Genomic DNA, 18967 nt, shown 5'->3' with positions numbered 1-18967 from the left:
TAGGGCTGAAAGCTACGGTGGTGCAGTGGTGCCCTATGTTGAAAGGCGCATACATATTCTATACTACTACTGCAAACATACGGATTTAGAAGACAAATTCGAGGCTATGCGCAGAGTATAGCTATTCTGGTTACGCCTTTACAGATCCGGAACGACTTGTTACACCGATGTGTGCTCGAAAGATTAATATGTTCAGGGAGGACATCGAGAGTAAGCCATATGGGCATATGAGCACGCAAGGGCAGGGGCATTCGTGGGAGTGAGGTTTCACGAAAGGCCGAATAGATATTAGTCCTCATCCCACATTACTAAATTCATCGTAGCATGTGCTACTCTAGTAGCCGGCTTCACCCTCATTACCTTAGTCAGGCGCTCGGACGAGAATAATATATTATACACGACCACTTCTGTTACCAAGTCGCAAATCTTTGCCTTGTCTTAGATCTGCCCGCATGTTACCATTCGTATTGTATATGTTTGCAGGCAAACCCGAACTTGCTTGACCCGTAGTCTAGGTAGTTAATTCGAATGGAGGCAATTTTGAGCAACTTGCCAAAAGCAATTGCCGAATTCTATACTGATCGACGGGTAGATGGGGTATTGTAACATTTCATGATCGACCAGTAGGCTATCTAGAACGACAATATAATCACAAATATAGGCTACTAGCCCTGGCTTATCATTTATCTACCTATGATACTCTTGCTACATATAATTAGTTTTTCAAATTTTGTTGAAATGTACTTTGTCTTCGAGAAGCCGATGGTGAGACGACAAGAAGGCTATCGGATGCAAACCCCAGAATCCACCTGGATTAGTTCTCAAATGGCGATGGCCTCATTCATGCCTAAGGGTGTTTGTTCGGAAGGATAGTGGAAGGCTGGGTTACCTGGATGTTTCACACATGCACGACGATGATACCATCACTTCAGGCCAAATACGAGAAAAAAGAAGAACGAGTGCAATCGAGGAGTTAACGAGTCGAATCTGTATGGGTGCAAGGCGGATACGGCATTTACCATACAAGCCCCCCTCGTCGTCTAGATGAACGTAAGTTAGGGAAATGAAAAAGACCATATGTTGCGGTGGAAGGGTTCCCAGTTACTGAACACTGGAATTACCTGGAGCCACTCATGGTTTATTCGTTTCTTCATGTCTTAACCATTACTCAGATGTCTTTACTTGTTTTCACATTTGCCTCTTATTTTGTGCGCAATTTAAAAAGACCCCGAGCCTTGCGAGATCTCATAACAACTTGGACAAATGGCGAACAAAGAGGGAGACCTCTCTTGCGTGAGCAGAGATGTCCTTGTTCATCAACCCTGGTTGGATATTCACTCCTGACCATGACGGGTTTATCGAGCCCTCACAATAATGGTCTTTGAATATATCACACGCATCTCATCGGAATGCACTGGAGAGTTGAGAGAAGAACTGTGGATTAATAGCAAGGCGAATAAAGCTACGCGTATAGTGGGCAATATAACCCTTTTCCACTTTTCCATGATATGCCCTGCCTACCATCATATGGCTTAACACCATCAATTTCATGTTGCCGACGAATTACCTGAAATTTCACAAAACTACCGAACGCCACCATCCACCATGACCCTCCTCCCTTCCAGTATCATGCGTCAAGGAGGCCCTGACCCATATGGAAACGAATGCGATGTATAGAAACCGAGGCTCCTATGGTATGGAAAAGTCGAAGGTAACGGGATAGCCGGTAGTATAATACATCCGCCGTGCGTCCTAAGTTGTTAGATTCGGTGCTTTTCACTTTCTGTTCCTCACGGGTATGGTTAGTTTGTCTGGGCGTCTTGGGGGCGGCCGGGCCAATTTAGCCTCGGTATGTCTTATTAGATTGCTCACCCAGTCGAGAATAGAGCATGTATAGCGCCATTCTGTTACATTCCTCCGTTCCGGTGATAGTGACAAGTCGCTCATTACTATTGTCTTGCGGCTCGTTGATCTTAATCACACTACCGCTGATTTGGCGGATCTCGTTGATCTTCTGTCCACCTTTACCGATAATGGCACCGACCATGTCGTTGGGGATGTAGATTTGCTGAGTCATGGGAGCTCCAGCAATAGCGCCGTGCATTGGCTGAGCCGGAGGACCGCCGTGAGGATGGGGTCCGCTCACGTGTGGAGCATGGTGCGGCGGCATGTGAGGAGCAGCGCCATAACCGGCTGCCTGGGGCGCATAGTGCATCGGCACGCTTGGGTTAGGCTGCGGAGTAGCTGCATGCGGATAGGGCTGCGCGTACGGAGCAGGCGGCATGTGGTGCTGTCGAGGATCAGGCCGTCGTCCGTAATTCTCTCGGTGGCCGAAGTTGCCGCCAGCAGGTTGAGGACAGTATGGAACTACTTGCATTCCACCAGGTACAACACCTGTAGGACCACCGCTACGGGTGGCGTAAGCAGATGCAGCAGGGCCGCCGAATCGCTCGTTGAGTTGCTGAAGGAGCGTGCTGCCTACATAATAAGTAGCGATGTGAACAGCGTCAGCAACGCCCATGACTACAAGGGAACGTTCACTAGATAGCGGCAAGCAAGAGTCAGAAGCATTGAGTCTTGCTCCTGAGGCATCTTGAATCTCGCGAATTCGAGCACCACCCTTTCCGATGATTGATCCAATCAGGACATGAGGAATAAGGAGGCGGAGAGGATAAGTCTTGGACTGGGAATTGGACTTCTCTGTCAGAGGTTCATTGTTAAGAGTACGGATAATCAAACCGAAGGCCTAGATATGTTAGCTGAAACTCTCCCGTTCGTTATGGGTAGATACTAAATACCTTAGCTACGGCTTCGACCGCGCCACTAACGGTTAGGATCCTCTCTACAGCACCTTTCTGGTAATCACTGACGGTACACTTGGCGTTCGACAGCTTTCGGATGTTGGAGACATTCTCGCCGCCCTTGCCAATAATAGTGGCAGCTTCGGGACTGGAGATGACTGCGCGAATGTGAATCCATGTGGTCTCATCGTGAGTGTTGGTTGAAGGAGCACCAGTTGCGGCCGAAGGGCCAGTGACAGCATTATCTAGGGCAAGCTTAGACTCGTCGACATCAGGGACAACAGTATCTCCTTGGTCATCCTTAACTTCAGCCTTATCGCTACTGGCTTCCTCAGCCTTAGCTGTGCCGTTGGTCCCAGTCAGAGCCGGGATGTCATCAATGCTGTTGATCGGAAGCTCGAGATGCTTGTCGCTATTTCCGTTATTGATGACTTTGTCGAGGGCTGGGCGTTTAGCCTCTGGTTGGTCATTGCCACGAGAGGGTGACGAAGCATCCTCCAAGGGGCGCTTTGCCGGATTAGTCGGGTGAGAAGGCGATGCAGACATCTTGCTCTATTATCAGGTCACTCTTGAGAAGGGCTACGTGTGCCTTGTAGACGGTCGAATTGATTTTGTATTATCGAGTTCTTTTCTTATCTACACCTTGAGGGTTTTCGAAGGAAAACGTGCAGGTGTAGTGATTCGGGACGGATGGAGTTGCAATACCCTCAAGTTGATGGAATCTTATATGCGGGATCTGGAAGAGAGGTCGGAGTTGATGCAGGGTCGAGGATGGGACGATGAAGATCGAGGTCGTCGGGCTTTATGACGACGGGGATAACGAGAAGAGTGATATGAAAGATCCTAGTCGGATCTAAGAGTTCGCAGTAAGGCGAGGATGGCAATGACCTGACGGTATGGTTGAGGACGAGACTTGGTAGAGGTAGTAGAGGATGGCTAGCTTTGCTAGAGCAGGTATGCAGTGACCGAGTCGACGGGAGAGTATGATGGAAAGACGAACGAAGTAGAAGTTCAGGTTGTGGTTGAGGATTTGGATATTGGAAGGTGGCAGGAGTTAGAGACGTATGTGGTTCTCAAACCTTTTTCTTCCGCCAAAGGGAAACTATTACGAGAAATATCGTTAACGGTTTCCTCTTTCCTGATACAGCGCAATTTTTTTTTCTTCCTCTTAGTGAGCCTTCCTAGCAGGTAGCACCTTGATCTCGCAATTGACCAAGTCGAATTGACGCGTTCAGACGATCACAGGAGATTAGTCTCCTATTACTATTGCTCTTGACGCGGTTAGATGAAGCGCGACGTGAGTTTCTTTAGGTGGTTAAGCTCCGTGAGTAGTCATCCACCAAAGTTACCGATGTGCTCGAAGGAAGAATTAATCAAGGGAGAACGGGGGAGGAAGTGAGAGAATGAGTGAATATTAAACCATCAACAAAAATGAATTGCGGGGGGTAGGGTAAAATGTAGGGTTATGAGGAACCAAACGCAGACGATAGAAGCGACTGGTTTGATGGGTGAAGAGATAGATGAAGGGACAGATGTTGTTGAAAGGAGGTTCGTGATTTAGGTGGTTTAGGGTGATGCAAGAAAGATCTAAACTGTGGGAACCTGGCTCAGGCGTCGTAGTTGCAAAGGAAGTGGGTCTCCTCCACACGAAAAAAAATCTACCGTCCAAGCGTCATTGATTTCTAATTGGCTCAGTGATCACCGTGCTTTTTTTGAGTTCGACCCACTCGGATAATACGGTGAGGCAATATACTTGAAAACGCTTCGTCAGCTTGTATGTACTTTTATTTCTTCGCGTTCTCCCTATATTTGTTTGTAACTCTAGCTTAACCGTTCAACGACAACGTATGTAATTTGAAGGCATTCCAACCATAAACGGCAGCCACGTTGGATGATTAGACACTTCCTACTACCTATGTACCTACCATACGACGAAGAGTCAGTGATTGCCAATTTTGTATACTCAACTTTATTAGGAATTACCTCGTGCTCAAGAACTTTGAATCATCTAAACAACAATTCGGACCAATTAATTAGAAATACTCCAGTAAACCGCATAGTACCTACATAGGTATTGTTTGCACCGCAGATCCACCGGCAATTCATTACTAGCATCTCATTGCTTGGCATCTCACTGACGATGCCCCTGGCCGGACATTTCTTCCCGCATATTATCTGCAATATGGAAAGATAGGCCTCCACTACAAGCTGCAAGGCATCACATCATATTTTATCCCATTACAAGGAAGGTCTTGCAGCACATCAATTTTCCTCTCTTGGCAATTGGCATGATACCTCGTTCAAAATGGACACCACGATGCGCTTGAGTAACGATACCGATTTGATTCATGAATCTCGTCTTAAAGAAACATTACAAGAGCTCCAGACAGCAGTTAGGGTCCGCGAGAATACGCTAAATGAGTTGCGGTCCGCCCCAGCTGCGTTACGCACAGGTCAACCTCATCCTCCCACAGCATCATGGGATATCATGAAGACAGCCTACGACGAGTTGGCAGAACAGACACCATTTTTGCCGTTCCCGGACTCTGTACTGCCGGCTCTCTTGGCCCTTCGGAAAACCCATCAGACGGTAGAGGAGACTAAAGCCTACCTAGCATCCCATAAAGACTCGGTTGAAAAGACCAAGCGACGACTTGAAGTGGAGAAGTCAAATCTTGAAGACCAAAAGGCTCTCTCACAGAGCCTACGGAATCGTATACAGGCACTGAAGGATGGCCTGGAGAGCCGGATGGAGATGGGACCGGAAGATATCGCTGCGGAGCGGATCAATGAGCTGAAGCAGAAGAAGAAGCGCTACGATAAAGAGACATCCGCGCTCCTTAAGGCTCTCAGAAGGTTCATCGATGAGCATCTAGCAGGCATGCTTGCCGCCGAAGAACTCGGAGGCCCTGTGGTCGGCGAGATTATGGACATTGACGGAGATGACCTCGCCGCAGGATTTAGTTCCCAGGGCAAGCTGAAGAAAGCTAAGGAAAACCCGGATCAAGACAAACGGCAACGGCGGATTGACGAGATATGGGGTACACGAGAAGGTGATCAGCCGTCAGCAAAAGCAAGCAATGACAACCGGGATGAGACCGCGGCTGCTGGTGCGGAGATGCGAGATCTAACTGAGGAACTGCTCAACACCCTCGCGCAATCGGACGGCGATAATTCAGCCGCTTACGTCCAGCTTCCAAGAGAGTCAGCAGCCGCTAGGTTCTTAGTTCGATCTAGAGTCGCTCAATTTCACCCCAGAGACTCGACGAAGTTACGATTAATCGACTTTGGTAAAGAATTGGACGAATAATACGTTTATTTCCACCGTATTCACGGCATTGCCACGAGTCGGATATGTACGTAAGCTACGGCGGCAGGCAAAACGCCACCCAAGTTGAAGCTGTCAATCAAACCAGGAGGCCTTGTCTTGTTTCCGTTACTACCCCTTAAACCCGTTTTCTATTTGGAGCCTGATCTATCATATTGGGACTCGGGGCTTTGAGTAGGTAATACGTTCAACGCTTATTATTTCGACATTGCTAGTCGTACAATGGAATTGGCCTGGACTACCTACTTCCACCGATCTCACGCCTACAGATATGGATATCTGTTGGTTCGACAATTGGTGATTCTGATTATATTGGATCTTGAAACAACCTACTAGACAATTGGGTAATACCTGTACCACGATAATTGCTTTTCTCAACGCAGAATACCCATACCAACATACTCGAATTCAGAATTTTAAACCCGGAACGCCGTTCATATCCAAGAATAATATGTTCTCTGCACGACATTTCTATCTGTGACATAAAGATGCAACCATGATCCCAGCACAGCGTAGGTACCTGCGTACTCCCAACTCGCACAACCCTTGGCGCTGTAGTCCACGATAATTGGCCAATTAGCCCCATCCCTAACCCGGCGGCGCCCCTCAACGCGTCGGCAGCAAGCCCGCAGCGCGTCCCACCGCCATATCCCACTTTCCTTCGCTTGCAACCGCTCTCCGTTCGTTCTTTTTCTTCACCGCAATTGCAGCCTGCCGAGACCGCAAACACATTTTCCTCAACCCTACAAACCACCATTTCAACTTCTTCCCGTACACGATACGTACACAGCTTTCATTGCAAACTCGACGAAACCAGACCAGAGACTAGGTATGACCGCTTCTGCCTCCGTAACCTCACCACCAACATCACCGCCCGCGAAGCGAGTCAAAACGAGCGAAACCTCAATCATGGCCACCTCCAACGCCCCCGCCACCACCACCACTCCCGCCGTCCCAACCCTCGAAGCCTCTCCCCCGCTCCTAATAAAAAAACTCTCACCCACCGCCAAGCTACCAACCCGCGGCTCCGCCTTCTCCGCCGGCTACGACCTCTACGCCTCACAACCGACCACGATCCCCGCGCGCGGCAAAGCGCTCGTCGAGACCGACATAAGCATCGCCGTGCCGGCCGGCACATACGGGCGCATCGCGCCGCGGTCGGGGTTGGCCGCGAAGCACTTCATCGACACGGGGGCGGGCGTGATCGACGCCGACTACCGGGGCCCCGTCAAGGTCCTGCTGTTCAACCACGCGGACACCGACTTCGGCGTCGCGGCGGGGGACCGTGTGGCGCAGCTCGTCGTCGAGCGCATTTATACGCCTGATGTCGTGGAGGTGGAGGAGCTGGAGGAGAGCGTGCGTGGTGCTGGTGGGTTTGGGAGCACGGGGACGAATTGAGCTGGGTTGCAACTTGGTAACCTACTTGTCTAGGTAGCTTTCGGGGACCGGCACAAACCATATGGAGGGCTTGAGAGCTATGTCCTATATGTCTAGCGCCTTGTGATGAGAGTAGAAAAGGGGTGTGCCGGTTAGAGGATTGGGTCATGAAAGAATATAGATCAATCGTGTCGGCTGGCTGCGTTCTTACCCACTTGGGGATCAACGGGGTAGTGACAGGGTAGCAGAGATGGCTAGGCTACTTGCTTCCATTTTCGGCGGCTAGATCTTATGAAAGTACCGAAACCAAGATGATCATGAATATGAACGAGTTAATTGTCCCAGAGCTACCCCTACGAAGTAAAACAAACGAGATCCGTCCATCACTCCTTCAATGGCAGTAACAGTGTCTTCACATGTCTTTCTATTCTCTAATATATATGATCCGGCTAGCCTAGCCCGTCTTGAACACCATCTAATGCAATATACGTCTCTATACAAGAGACCCAACACTCTCGCATTTCTCGTTTCCCAACCTGTCCAAATCCGCTTCCTACATCTTCTCCGCCCTATATTCTATCGTTGGGCTGCGCAAGCATCCCAAGTTCCTCGTGAGTTTTAATTCTGCAGCCCTCGACTTGAGCAAATGCAATGTCTTCTCGTCTAGATCATTCCCCCTCCGCTCCCTTACTGTTTTCATATCAGCGTTCATGCTCACGCATGTGCGTTCCAGAACCTCGTGCATGCTAGCCAGGACCTTCTCCGCGGCCCTCGCGAGCGGCAAGTCTAATGCCACTACTGCGTCATCGCTAAGCCACGAACGCCTCTCGCCAAGTTTTCGGGACACTCCTTTGCCATCTCCGACTCCATTACTTAGCTTATCGTAGTTCGCGACAGCCTCGCGGATCCTCACCACCATGAGCGCTGCAAACATATCTCCGGTACCGCTAAAGTAAGCTTCGAAGACCGGGAACGAGATCTTGAAGGCGCGCGGCTGCCGATCTGACGTCATCGACGAGCCCACGACCGACATCGTGCGTGGCGTCTGTGTGGTAGCGGCCTCGGGGGAGCTCAAGAGTGGGATGGATACCGATGTTATAACGACGTGTGGAACGCCGTATTCTTGATGTAGGACGCGGATGGCATGTTCGAGGGAGTCTCGGTCGGTAATCTTAATACCTGAAAGGAGTCTGCAGTAAAAAGGGGTTTGTTAATTAGAATACGATTAACTCGGTTGTCTCCAAAATCGCCATCATTGGTCGAATACCAAATTTTAACTCCCTTTCTCCCAAATGGGACTTGAGCGTGGTGGACTTACTCAGCTTCGAACTGATTCGGTAATATGAGGTCGGCATAGTGTAGTAGGCTCTTATATGCGGGGACGACGGTTTCCGCAACGTATAAACGACCATTGTCGCCCATAACCGGGTCAAGAACCCAGAAGAAATTGCCCGGTTTTCCGGCTTCCTCCGACTTGTGCCTGAGTTCCTTGCTGATATTGCCTACGGCCGTGACAGCCTCCGCGCCAGGAACGTAGCCGGAGAGCATCATGTCGATGTTATCGAGGTATGACTGCTTGAGGCCGTCCCACAAGTCTGTGATCTCCTGCGCCGATACTCGCGTGCCCTTCCATTGTCTGTAACCGGTATGGTTGCCTTTCCGTTGTTACTTAGTAATTTGACCGATACAAACGCACTCGAAGAGGAGTCATTCTTCGGGGGCTTAAACGTACTGAATTGGACGGTATTTAGAGCGGATACATCGCAGCCCATGGACTGGAGCACGAAGACGGCGATCTTGTTTCCTACGTTCCTGTCCCAGGAAATTTGGAGTTAATGGATAGGCCGATGACGATATGGTAGTAAAAATCTAGGAATCTCACCCTGAGACAACCTTCAAAGTAAGGGATTAGCTGCTAGAAAAGAGGAAACTGACTAGTGAAGGCATTGTTTTCCTACATGACTGGCGACGGCAAGGACGCTCGTCTCTGGAACGGGAGGTTCGGTACTCATGCGGACGGCTGATACAGAGTATAGATTATAAGATTATACAGGGAAGTGATAGCTAAGTCACAACGGTCTATGGAGGAAGAATTGATTATATGAACACGGCACGACTGCCATTCAAAGTATGTTCATAAGAAGAAACAAAAAAGTGGAAAAAGAGCTTAGAAGATGTAAGTAATCATTATTCACATCCGCCGATTGCCGATACGGCAGGAGTGGAAGGGCGCATGACTCTTTTCTCGAAGGGTCTATCCCAGATCTGCAATTGAAACTTTACCTAAGGTTATCAACGTGCCCCGCCATCGCGGATAGCCCCGCAGAAGACCCACATAAATTTTCAATACTCACAAGCTCCACTTCCTACAACTTATACCAATATTACCTCCAATCGTACAATTTAGGATTTAGGGGCCACGTGAAAAGGGGTAGGGAAAAGAAACGTAAATTAGAGCCGCAGGCCAGATATTACTCCGAGTCAATTACCTGGAAACTCGAAGGGAAGTACTGCATAGGCACCTAGCACGACAAAAGGTCTTATAACTGTAAATGCAGACCGTTGTCTTCCATGCTGAATGCATTCGTATCCATTCCATAACCACGAGTATTCCGCAAGCAAGTTTCGTAACTAACTCGCTAATTGCTCCTGCCGACGTGGTATTATCATAACATTCATTATGTTCCGTTATTTTAACCCATTATTCCTCATCACCAATCTGCAATTCCAGCATTAGCAATTCGTTGCATATATTATGAAGAAAGTTGGGGCGTGACAAACCTTTGGTGCAAGATAGAATCTCAGAAAACTGCTACCAGCCAGTCCATACTCCACCAAGAGAGGCACTTCGTTAGACAAGCAGATCTTGACGGTGCTCGACAAAGCTTGGGCCTTGCAGAAGTTGACCAAGTACTTAAGAGAGAATGTCAGGCCAACCGGCTCGGTGAGCTCAATGTCGATGTTGAGTTCAGGCTTGTCGACATTCTGGTGGCTTCGGAGGGTGACAGCACCGTTGCCGATATCTCCGTTGCAGGAGAACTTGACGCCGTCCTTGGTAGCATCGATGGTGACTTTCATATGTTAATTGCGTCCTTCATATACAATAGAAACAAATAGGGCATAGTACTGACCTGATTCAGACATAGCCATCAAGTCGGTGCAGATGCGTCTGAATTCCGCGGAAGGCATAGAGATTGTGGCCGCGTACTCTGTTTCGGGGATACCGAGGTGCTCCTGGTCGATGTCCATAAGCTTCAAATCGTATTCACTAATACGGTCATTCTCGCTGCTCTCAAAGACTAGGTTGAGGGAGTCGGGTGCGTCTTCGGCTTTCAGAGTTAGGATATCTTCGTTCTGTGCAGCGCGGAGAACTTTGGTAAGGGAGACTAAGTTCACGCCGAGAGCGATGTTGCGGTCGCATCGGTAGGGAGAGAATCCCTCGGCCTTCAGCATCATGGACACGAGAGCGACGTGAGAGTTGTCCATAGCTTGGAGCGCAATGCCTGAGTCATTGCAATCGAAATTGCAGTCTTGCACCAAATCCTTGATAGAATCCACCACCTATTTTGTCAGTAAAGCTTGCGGGTAGGAAGGGTATTATAGGCTGCAAACCTTCTTCAGGATCTGAGCCTGTTCTAATCGTGCCTCCAACATGATGACTCGTTGATGATATTAAAAGACCGAAGTTGCTGAAAATATTCCACGTTGGTGAGTTATTGGTATATGGATAGATTAATGAGATTAAGACGTGATTGATTTGTGTTGTCGTCGGCTGACTTTTGCTTCAGAGTTGATAGTGTTGTCGGGAAGTGTTGTAATTTCGTATGTACTGGCGATTTCAGAAATAGTGGGATGAATTAGAGAAAAGACGCGTTGAGTGGTTGGACGCGTCTTTAATTGAAGGCAAACGCGAATGCCCCACCTGCATTAGGTAAGATTTCGGGGTTGCAGGGGTCTGCCTTCTCTCCTACATAGTAGGTAGGCACATACCTTCTAGGGAACTCTGCATTGCAACCTCCCTCGGAAACAAAGTCACAGCCCTACGCTTGCCCATAGGAGAAATATATGTGCGCTTTATTATCTGAAAGAACGGAGATCAAGGTTACAATATTGATATGCGTGCTACTCGTAGTTATCGAGGTATGATTAATATATAGTATTAATTCTTATGTTTAGCTATCTATTCTTAAGGATCTAAGAAGATAATTAGGAGAAGACCTCGGAATATCCCCGTCTTCTCAAATTTGGTTTTATTATATATAGACCTAGATAGGTAGGTGTTGGTTGTGCATATATACGGCGACATAAGAAAAAAAAGCATTATGCGCAAAGATCGTATGGATGACCAGCTCTCTATATATACGCCCCCTACCCTATGTAAAACCAAGCCAAACCACGCCGTGGTGAATAGAACTTCAAGCCGGATCGCTCTATCCCAAATACGCCGTAGTGCAACCGATGATGACCCAGTTCATGATTTAATCGTTACCAACGCCACAAGCTCAGTCAATGCTGTTAGTCGAAGTGATACAGATATCAAGGAAATTTTTAAAGAGAGACTCGGCCACGTCCGGGTTTTCTGTCCAGTACTCCTTGTAATTCTCGCATCATGCCCCTTTGGGCTTCGGCTTTCGCCTTGGCAATCTCTTTGCTCTTGCGATCCTCTCTCATCCTGATAATTCTTTCTTCTCGCGTAAGCAAGCTCTTCGGTCGAGGAATAGATATGGCCTCGAAAACCTCGGGTTCGATCTCCATCGGCGGCGTAGCGTCTCCGTTAAGCTTCTTTAATGCATCGGCAATACCGTCGTGCCCATCCTGGCTGCTCTCGTCCTCTTCCGCTATCGTTCGTCCACTCATCGTACTTAAAGGAGACACAAGCGTAGAGCCAATAGATGACAGGCGCTTCTCGTTCCTATCGATGCCAGACGCCAGCGAGGCCTTGCCGGTCTGCCACGCTTCCATCAAGTCTCGGAGATCTTGCCCGATCGAATCGTACTGGGCCATAAATAATGGACCAAGATCGCTGATATCGTCGGCTTCATTCAAGGCCTTGGATGACTCTTCGCGCAGAAGGTGTAACTTTGCCTGCACACTGCGGATGTTCATGGTCATCGAGTTGAGTCTTCGAACTTGGTGACGCCATCGGTCGTGGCCAGGGGTCTCAGGACTACGTGGAGTTTTGGGAATTTGAACTAAAGTTACGTTATTAGAATGTAGCAGTCGGTCGACTGGCCATAGCTCACTTACAGTCGTTATCAGCCAAGATATCTCTCACCCGCACGTACGCTTGCTTCGTAGACACATTTAATTCTTTAAACGCCTCCAGTATCGTCGAGAAACGAAGCCGATCGGTATCGTTGCCGGCGCTATGGAGAGCTAGTAAACCGCTTAAAAACATCTTTCGGATATCATGGAAGAGGAATGCGGCATCCTTCAGGGGTTGTAATTTTTCGGCATTCTGGGGGTCTGCCTTGGAAAACACTTGAAATCGTTCCACTACATCGGCAACAGTAAACTGATATTGAGATTGTAACTGCAGTAATTCGGTTTGTTCTGCAAATGCCCATATTGTGAAAGCTATCTGGTAGTACTTAGAGATAACTTCTGCGAGGCTCGTCCGAAGAGAATTCCTTAGTTGAAGGCACTTGACGTTTTGTCCATTATTCTCCAATCGGCTAATAGGGGGGATAGGCGTGCTCCTATTAAACATTAGCTGGTTGAATCAGAACTCTTTGGGAATAAGGAACATTACAGTCGATATCCGCGAGCAACTAATTCTACCTCCATAACGAAGTTGAGAGCTGCACTGTTCGCACAGTCGTACTCTCGCGAAAGCGAGAAGAATGTCGAGGCCTCTGCCAACCCTTGCTTTTGGATGTTCCTCAGGAGTTGCCTTCGCACATATGCCCTAGCGACTAGGAGCACCACAGAAGTTACTACTGTAGAAATCAAGAGCCGTTTCCAAGTCGGCATAAAACCCCCAAGCGCGAACCACCGAACCAGGGATGCCGCACTGAAGCCAAATACGGCCGCAGCAACGGCACCGGAAGCCGTCAGACCATGGAAACTCGGTTCATTTTCTGGTTGCGACGGTTCGGGTTCTATCGATGGTTGATAACCTAGCACCAAGGGGTTATCTAGAAGCTGGGATTGAATGATGGCAAGACGCAACCGTTCGAGGAAGCCGATCGATTTAGCATGGTCGATGGACGAAGTAACTGCTTCGACGAAGAGGTGCAGCACGTCGAAGAGAGGTGACGCGTGGTTATGGATCTCATCAAGGTTGATACGCGAAGGGAAAGTATTAGAATCAATACACAAAGGTCTCGGTAAGTTTTCCCGAAACTTCTTCCGGACCTTTGCTAAACCTCTCGGAGCGAAATCTCGTGGTGGGCTAGATTCCGGTGAGAAGTCGTGGTCCGTGGCATCTTCGGCTTCCTGCCACTGCGCTTCATCTCTCTCTCCGGTGCCTGTAGCAAGTATAGTTAGGACTCTGATAGCTTCGGACATATCGACCATATTATGAAGATTCTTTAATAAGGAGACTGGGAGCTGGTTACGTAGGCGCTGCATGTGTATAAAACAAATATACATACCCTCGAGGTAGTTGCTCAAAGGCGTTCCCTCATCTACGTGAGTCTCCATGTAATTGAGGTGTCACACGACGGATCGCGTCCATCTGGCGCGAAAGTGCTCGTGATTCACTCAGTTTTGCGAATAGCTCCACAAGGAATGACTCGGTTCGATTTGGTAAAAGGAACAATCAAACATGTAACATGTAAGGAAAATAGAGAAGAAAGGGGGGGTCAGCAGAATTTAGCAAAGGAAATATTTTGTTGTAAGGAAAGCAGTCGTTATTGAAAGGAAGTTAAGTTTACTTGTCAAGTGCTTTGTTCATTTGAATTGTACGAAATTGTACGAGATTACCCTGCCCTGCCTACCATAATGCTTCTCTAATTTAGGCAAGTACCTAAGCTAAGTATAGGCGTATGTAATGTCCGAGACCCCCGTGGAAACAGGGGAGAGCAAGGGGAGCTTTCCCCATAGAAAAACCCGAGAGAAACGAAGGAAACAATCACGGGTGGAAAAGAACGTAAAGTGGAACGTGGAAACGCGGAACGTGCCTACTACGGCACCTACGCTATAGGTACGTACATATGTCGTAGTTTGGTAGTACAGATTAAGCAGATTAAACAGGGCTGCGGCACACACCGCTTGCCGAATTAGTCAAACGTTTGCGGACCAGCTGTCAGATAACCTTTCTAACGGAACCGCTATCCTGGGGTTTTAGTTGCCTCACGCTATTCGCTAACGATCGCCATGCGGCTTATGGTCCAGTGGTCCAGTACTAGTCCAATGCTCTTAAAACATTACGTACATACCACAGACGTCAAGCTTTCAAATTCCCCGTCTTATTTCGAGACAGAGATACATATATTGAAATTTGAGGGACAAAGACAGAATTAAACACAAGGACGAGCGCAGCCATGCCGACCGAAAGGGAGCTACAGATATCTCCTATTGTGCCGGAGTCGGTAATGCACAACACAAAGGTCAGTTCTATCAATGCATTGATGCTCTAGCTATTGACGTGTTCTTCCTCCTCTGCTCTCTTAGGCTCTATCCAATCTCCAGACCCTTACTGCTTCCATCTTCGGCGCCGCAGCCGGCATCCTCGGTCTCGAATCATATAGTGGATTCCTTTTCTACTTTATCTTCACCATCCTCACCACCGTCCTCTTCTACACGATCCGCGTCGCGCCCACGTCGTTAAAGGCAGGCCACGGTCTTTTCGATACCAGCAGATACTTCAGAACCCAGTACGAATTCTGGACAGGAAGCCTCTTTAACGGACTTGCGGGGTTTATATTGACATGGACGCTGTTCTATGGTCTAGTGAGGGCCTGAGAGGGCTTCCCATACACGTTTAGAAAGGTTTCGAGGCGTTTGGCAGTAGGGTAAATGTACGCCTAGGAATATATGGCCGATTAGCCTAGGTCACAGGGGCATGAGTAGAACACCCTTAAGCAATATCGAATACCATTATGAAGTTTCAACATGTCCTTACTGATGTTCTATCTAAAATCGCTACATAGAAATGCTATGATAATAATGTTCTATTCACTCTACAATCTCGATCACATTGCCAACATAACCTTCAAGCCCCGACTTATCCCTGAATCCTCCTTCTACGAGAACGATTTGAGACCCGAGTTCGATCCATTCCCTACTATTCAGAAGTTCCAGTGAGACGTGGTATTCTGCTTGGTACTCGTCGAGATCCGCTTCTGACTTGGTACGTTCGAGCTCTATATGATCATTCATACTAAACATGTCTTCGTCGTCTTCTGCCGAACCCTTTTGTGCGTTGAGCTCGGACCTTTGACGTGTCACTCGCAATACCCGAACGGCGGCACGAACCATTCCCACGTAGGCGTTTACCAAACTATTCACGGTCAGTGACTTAACGTCCGATGTTTTGAAAGAAGCTATTAGACTAGAAGCTGCTTGGAGGGTGAGCCCCGTATCAACCATGTGTTGACTAGGCACGGCGAGAACCTGGCCCTTACGGAGGCTGCCAATGGATAGCTTCGGTTTTCCGGAGGCAGCATCGGAATCGGATATGTCGCTATTAGGTTCGTTGAAGACCACCTGAATAGAGCCCGCTTGTCCTGCTTCGATAGTTTGTACGGGGAGCCTCAAATCACGAATGTTCACGATTGTAGCTTGGCGCCATTCACCCTCGACCTTGGAGGCTGATAGCGTATGGCGAGAGCTAAGTCGGGCGAATTCCGCAGATGAAGGATGAGGAATTGATAACCCGTATCCAGGCGGAGGGTGATCTTTCGGGACCAGAGCACCAGCATCCTCTTCGTCTCCCGGGAAGGGCCCCAGAACAACTTTATCACCTATAGATAACCTCCCGAACCGCAGGTAACCCGTTACTACAGGCGCGCTTCCCCCCGGCCCTGTTGTAGCCGTCTGAGCGCGGCTCAATGACATATCGAAAACCTCATCGATGTGAAAGAGAGCATCCGGTTGTTCTGGGTTCAAGGCGAGCGGAACGAAATCTCTTGCCGTCGGTATAGGCGGAATCGGCAAACTTCGTAGCAAAGCATGAGTCAACCCAATACCAATACCTTTAACAGCACTTGTGAGGATCACGGGAACAATAGACAGCCGGTCACCAGATTTGGAAATGGGGCCAGTGACTTCATCCTGGATCTTCTGAAGGTCGTTGCTGGGAACTTCTATCAGATTGTCCTCGTCGCGTGCGGTTGAAGTCAATAATTTCGGTATCCTCCCCATAGCTTTAACTTTGGTGAACACTACGGCTAAGTGTTCCTTCAAGGTCGCCATCTGTCCCAACTCAGATTTGGTGATGAGAATGGCGAGAGGCATGGCCAGTTTTAAGCATAAATCGAGATGCGCCATAGCCAGATCTATCGAGGCTATCCCGACTCCTAGAGCCCCGTCCACACCGGAAAGGGAGTGGGCGCCAGAGGCAAGTGCCCCATCTTCATTTGGAATACACAGAAAAGTCCAGTGAGGTGCCCATCCGACGAGAGCTCGAAGAGTAGTTCGCTGGTATCGTGGGTGTCCAGCGGAGTCAAGTAAGAAGGCCAACCGGCCTTTCTCTGCGCGGTCATGGATGTCTGGCCATTCATTGATATTATCAATGTTGTAATTGAAGATCCTTCGATCCTCATACCCGATGAGTTCTTGTGCGATTGACTGGTGTATTTAAACATGATACGTTAGTGATTTCAACAATTGTTATAGGGTATACCAGGCGTTGTTTTCTTTACTTCAACAATAGAAATATGGATCTGTCCCACTCACTGCCATAGCGTTAGCAACTATATTTACCATACAAATTTAGGGATCCTTTTTGAAAACATAAGTATCAAGGTTTGACATATGTTTCCATACATACCACTTGTTTGTCCAGATGCGACCTCATGGCGATGTCTCAATAGGTTGATCCTACTACTTCCCCGTCCGTTGTCCAATGTGCCGTTGGACAGTGTTCCGAGTAGTGTTGTTTTACCAGACGTCGTCGGTCCAATGAGTGAAACACGGAGTTGTTCGGTGATCGAAGCGCCTCTCCTCGGAGTTGCGCTCAGTTGATCTACTTCTTGACCATTCTTATTGCTCTCGATATTTAGCACTGGCATCACGAGAGCCTCCGCTACCCAAAGATCTGCGACATGAATTTTGCCTTCGGACTCTGGTGTGCTATCGACCCACTGGCATGTCCCGATAGCCTTCATACGTTGCACCTCGACCCTGCAACCTAGACTAGCAGCCATGACTTTGAGAGTTGCCATGCTCTCGTCCATCTCATCCTTGGTCAAGCCGATGAACGTGCCATCGTCAGCTACACCTAATTCGTACAGCGCTCCATTGGACTCCTCGAGGCCAGGGAGTAGTTGCCCTGGCTTCTCTAAAGCAGTAAGATCAGCAATGTCCTCCAGCAATTTTGGTATCACGAGGTCACGTCTCGCCGTGGAATGATTCGGTGATGACTGTTGCAGTCTCCAAAGCAGTTGAGTGGTTAAATGATGGAGACGATTTTGCCTAGTCTGGCTAGAAGATGTGGGAGCTGGTCCGACTTGCTTTGGCTGCTTTGCTTCTCGCATTGGTTTGGATTGCTGAGATCCGGATACTTTCAGTGCAGTGCTCATGTTATTATATCTCCTTCGTGGCCGTAGCAAAAGGTGTAATTTGTACTCTATTGGGCCGTCCTGCGGCTCGGCTTCGAGTCTCTCCAGATGAGAATCGGAGAGCTGATCAGACTCAGGAATAGCCCCGGTTGTCACAGAACGCTCGACATGAGGTCTCTTTCCTGAGTCCTGTCCAGTTTGCCATGGGGAGTTCACCCGCGGGGGGTCATGATCGAAAGTGAATATGGAAGCCATCTTGAGCTTCGGTCATGGATATGATAACTTTATGGTGCGCCAAATTAGAGATTAGAGTGAGAACTAGTGGGCTTTCTTTCATATATTCTAATCGCAAATTGATTTTTTGGGTTGTTTTAATATCTATTCGACGCTATGACGACTTCTTGTATTGGTTCTGTTGCATGATCTTGCGATATTCGCTGTGTATAGGATGTACGTATTTGTGGTATCATCTTCGATAAATCAGAGCTTAACAGCTCACAAATGTGTGAATAAGGAGTTTTAATATGTATTATATAGCAAAACAGTTTTATTACGATGTCAAGTCAGCCATCGTGGATAGGAAGCTGGAGCTGATAATAGGTATTTTCAAGGTGAAGTGGTGATGGACTCGTCCATTCATTAGGTATCGGCACAAATAGGTACGTGGTGACATGTACCTAACTAATAATTGTTGCCTCAGGCAGCGCAGGCAAGAGCGTAAAACTCATGTATGTAGGTACCTATGTATGGATATGGCAAGGGGCTAATAAGGTAAACTTTGGGTCAATTAGCAA

At 48.3% G+C, this 18967-nt stretch overlaps 8 protein-coding genes across 8 annotated transcripts; 3 read left to right on the top strand and 5 right to left on the bottom strand.

Moving 5' to 3' along the window:
- Positions 1 to 1688: 1688 nt before the first annotated feature.
- F4807DRAFT_208427 (uncharacterized protein) lies at positions 1689 to 3781 on the bottom strand. Its single transcript, XM_047993899.1, has 2 exons — positions 2799 to 3781; positions 1689 to 2746 (listed from the first exon to the last, which is right to left on the bottom strand). Exons 1-2 carry the CDS (start codon positions 3345 to 3347, stop codon positions 1841 to 1843), a joined length of 1455 nt encoding a protein of 484 aa, XP_047858526.1. The 5' UTR covers positions 3348 to 3781; the 3' UTR covers positions 1689 to 1840.
- An 815-nt stretch (positions 3782 to 4596) lies between these two features.
- On the top strand, positions 4597 to 6605 carry F4807DRAFT_410114 (uncharacterized protein). Its single transcript, XM_047996591.1, has one exon. The coding sequence runs from the start codon at positions 5107 to 5109 to the stop codon at positions 6109 to 6111; it is 1005 nt and encodes a 334-aa protein (XP_047858525.1). The 5' UTR covers positions 4597 to 5106; the 3' UTR covers positions 6112 to 6605.
- On the top strand, positions 6536 to 7793 carry F4807DRAFT_208317 (dUTP diphosphatase). Its single transcript, XM_047993897.1, has one exon. It carries the CDS (start codon positions 6961 to 6963, stop codon positions 7525 to 7527), a length of 567 nt encoding a protein of 188 aa, XP_047858524.1. The 5' UTR covers positions 6536 to 6960; the 3' UTR covers positions 7528 to 7793.
- Positions 7794 to 10021, bottom strand: F4807DRAFT_208316 (Ribokinase-like protein). Its single transcript, XM_047993896.1, has 5 exons — positions 9465 to 10021; positions 9389 to 9399; positions 9239 to 9318; positions 8825 to 9161; positions 7794 to 8696 (listed from the first exon to the last, which is right to left on the bottom strand). Exons 1-5 carry the CDS (start codon positions 9516 to 9518, stop codon positions 8060 to 8062), a joined length of 1119 nt encoding a protein of 372 aa, XP_047858523.1. The 5' UTR covers positions 9519 to 10021; the 3' UTR covers positions 7794 to 8059.
- Positions 9743 to 11365, bottom strand: F4807DRAFT_208339 (proliferating cell nuclear antigen). The gene is made up of 4 exons (XM_047993898.1): positions 11119 to 11365; positions 10638 to 11067; positions 10288 to 10577; positions 9743 to 10225 (listed from the first exon to the last, which is right to left on the bottom strand). The coding sequence occupies exons 1-4, from the start codon at positions 11158 to 11160 to the stop codon at positions 10208 to 10210; spliced, it is 780 nt and encodes a 259-aa protein (XP_047858522.1). The 5' UTR covers positions 11161 to 11365; the 3' UTR covers positions 9743 to 10207.
- A 276-nt stretch (positions 11366 to 11641) lies between these two features.
- Positions 11642 to 14611, bottom strand: F4807DRAFT_410103 (Mysoin-binding motif of peroxisomes-domain-containing protein). Its single transcript, XM_047996590.1, has 4 exons — positions 14103 to 14611; positions 13259 to 13976; positions 12754 to 13205; positions 11642 to 12698 (listed from the first exon to the last, which is right to left on the bottom strand). The coding sequence occupies exons 1-4, from the start codon at positions 14149 to 14151 to the stop codon at positions 12055 to 12057; spliced, it is 1863 nt and encodes a 620-aa protein (XP_047858521.1). The 5' UTR covers positions 14152 to 14611; the 3' UTR covers positions 11642 to 12054.
- Positions 14593 to 15566, top strand: F4807DRAFT_410102 (Rab5-interacting protein-domain-containing protein). Its single transcript, XM_047996589.1, has 2 exons — positions 14593 to 15059; positions 15124 to 15566. The coding sequence occupies exons 1-2, from the start codon at positions 14994 to 14996 to the stop codon at positions 15412 to 15414; spliced, it is 357 nt and encodes a 118-aa protein (XP_047858520.1). The 5' UTR covers positions 14593 to 14993; the 3' UTR covers positions 15415 to 15566.
- F4807DRAFT_410100 (uncharacterized protein) lies at positions 15567 to 18803 on the bottom strand. Its single transcript, XM_047996588.1, has 2 exons — positions 17445 to 18803; positions 15567 to 17241 (listed from the first exon to the last, which is right to left on the bottom strand). The coding sequence occupies exons 1-2, from the start codon at positions 18426 to 18428 to the stop codon at positions 15628 to 15630; spliced, it is 2598 nt and encodes an 865-aa protein (XP_047858519.1). The 5' UTR covers positions 18429 to 18803; the 3' UTR covers positions 15567 to 15627.
- Between the last annotated feature and the right edge of the window lie 164 nt (positions 18804 to 18967).

Source organism: Annulohypoxylon truncatum (assembly GCF_022578515.1).
Source record: "Annulohypoxylon truncatum strain CBS 140777 unplaced genomic scaffold F4807scaffold_3, whole genome shotgun sequence".
In the NCBI taxonomy this organism is placed as follows: Eukaryota; Fungi; Ascomycota; class Sordariomycetes; order Xylariales; family Hypoxylaceae; genus Annulohypoxylon; species Annulohypoxylon truncatum.
This window is presented reverse-complemented; position numbering and strand designations above follow the sequence as displayed.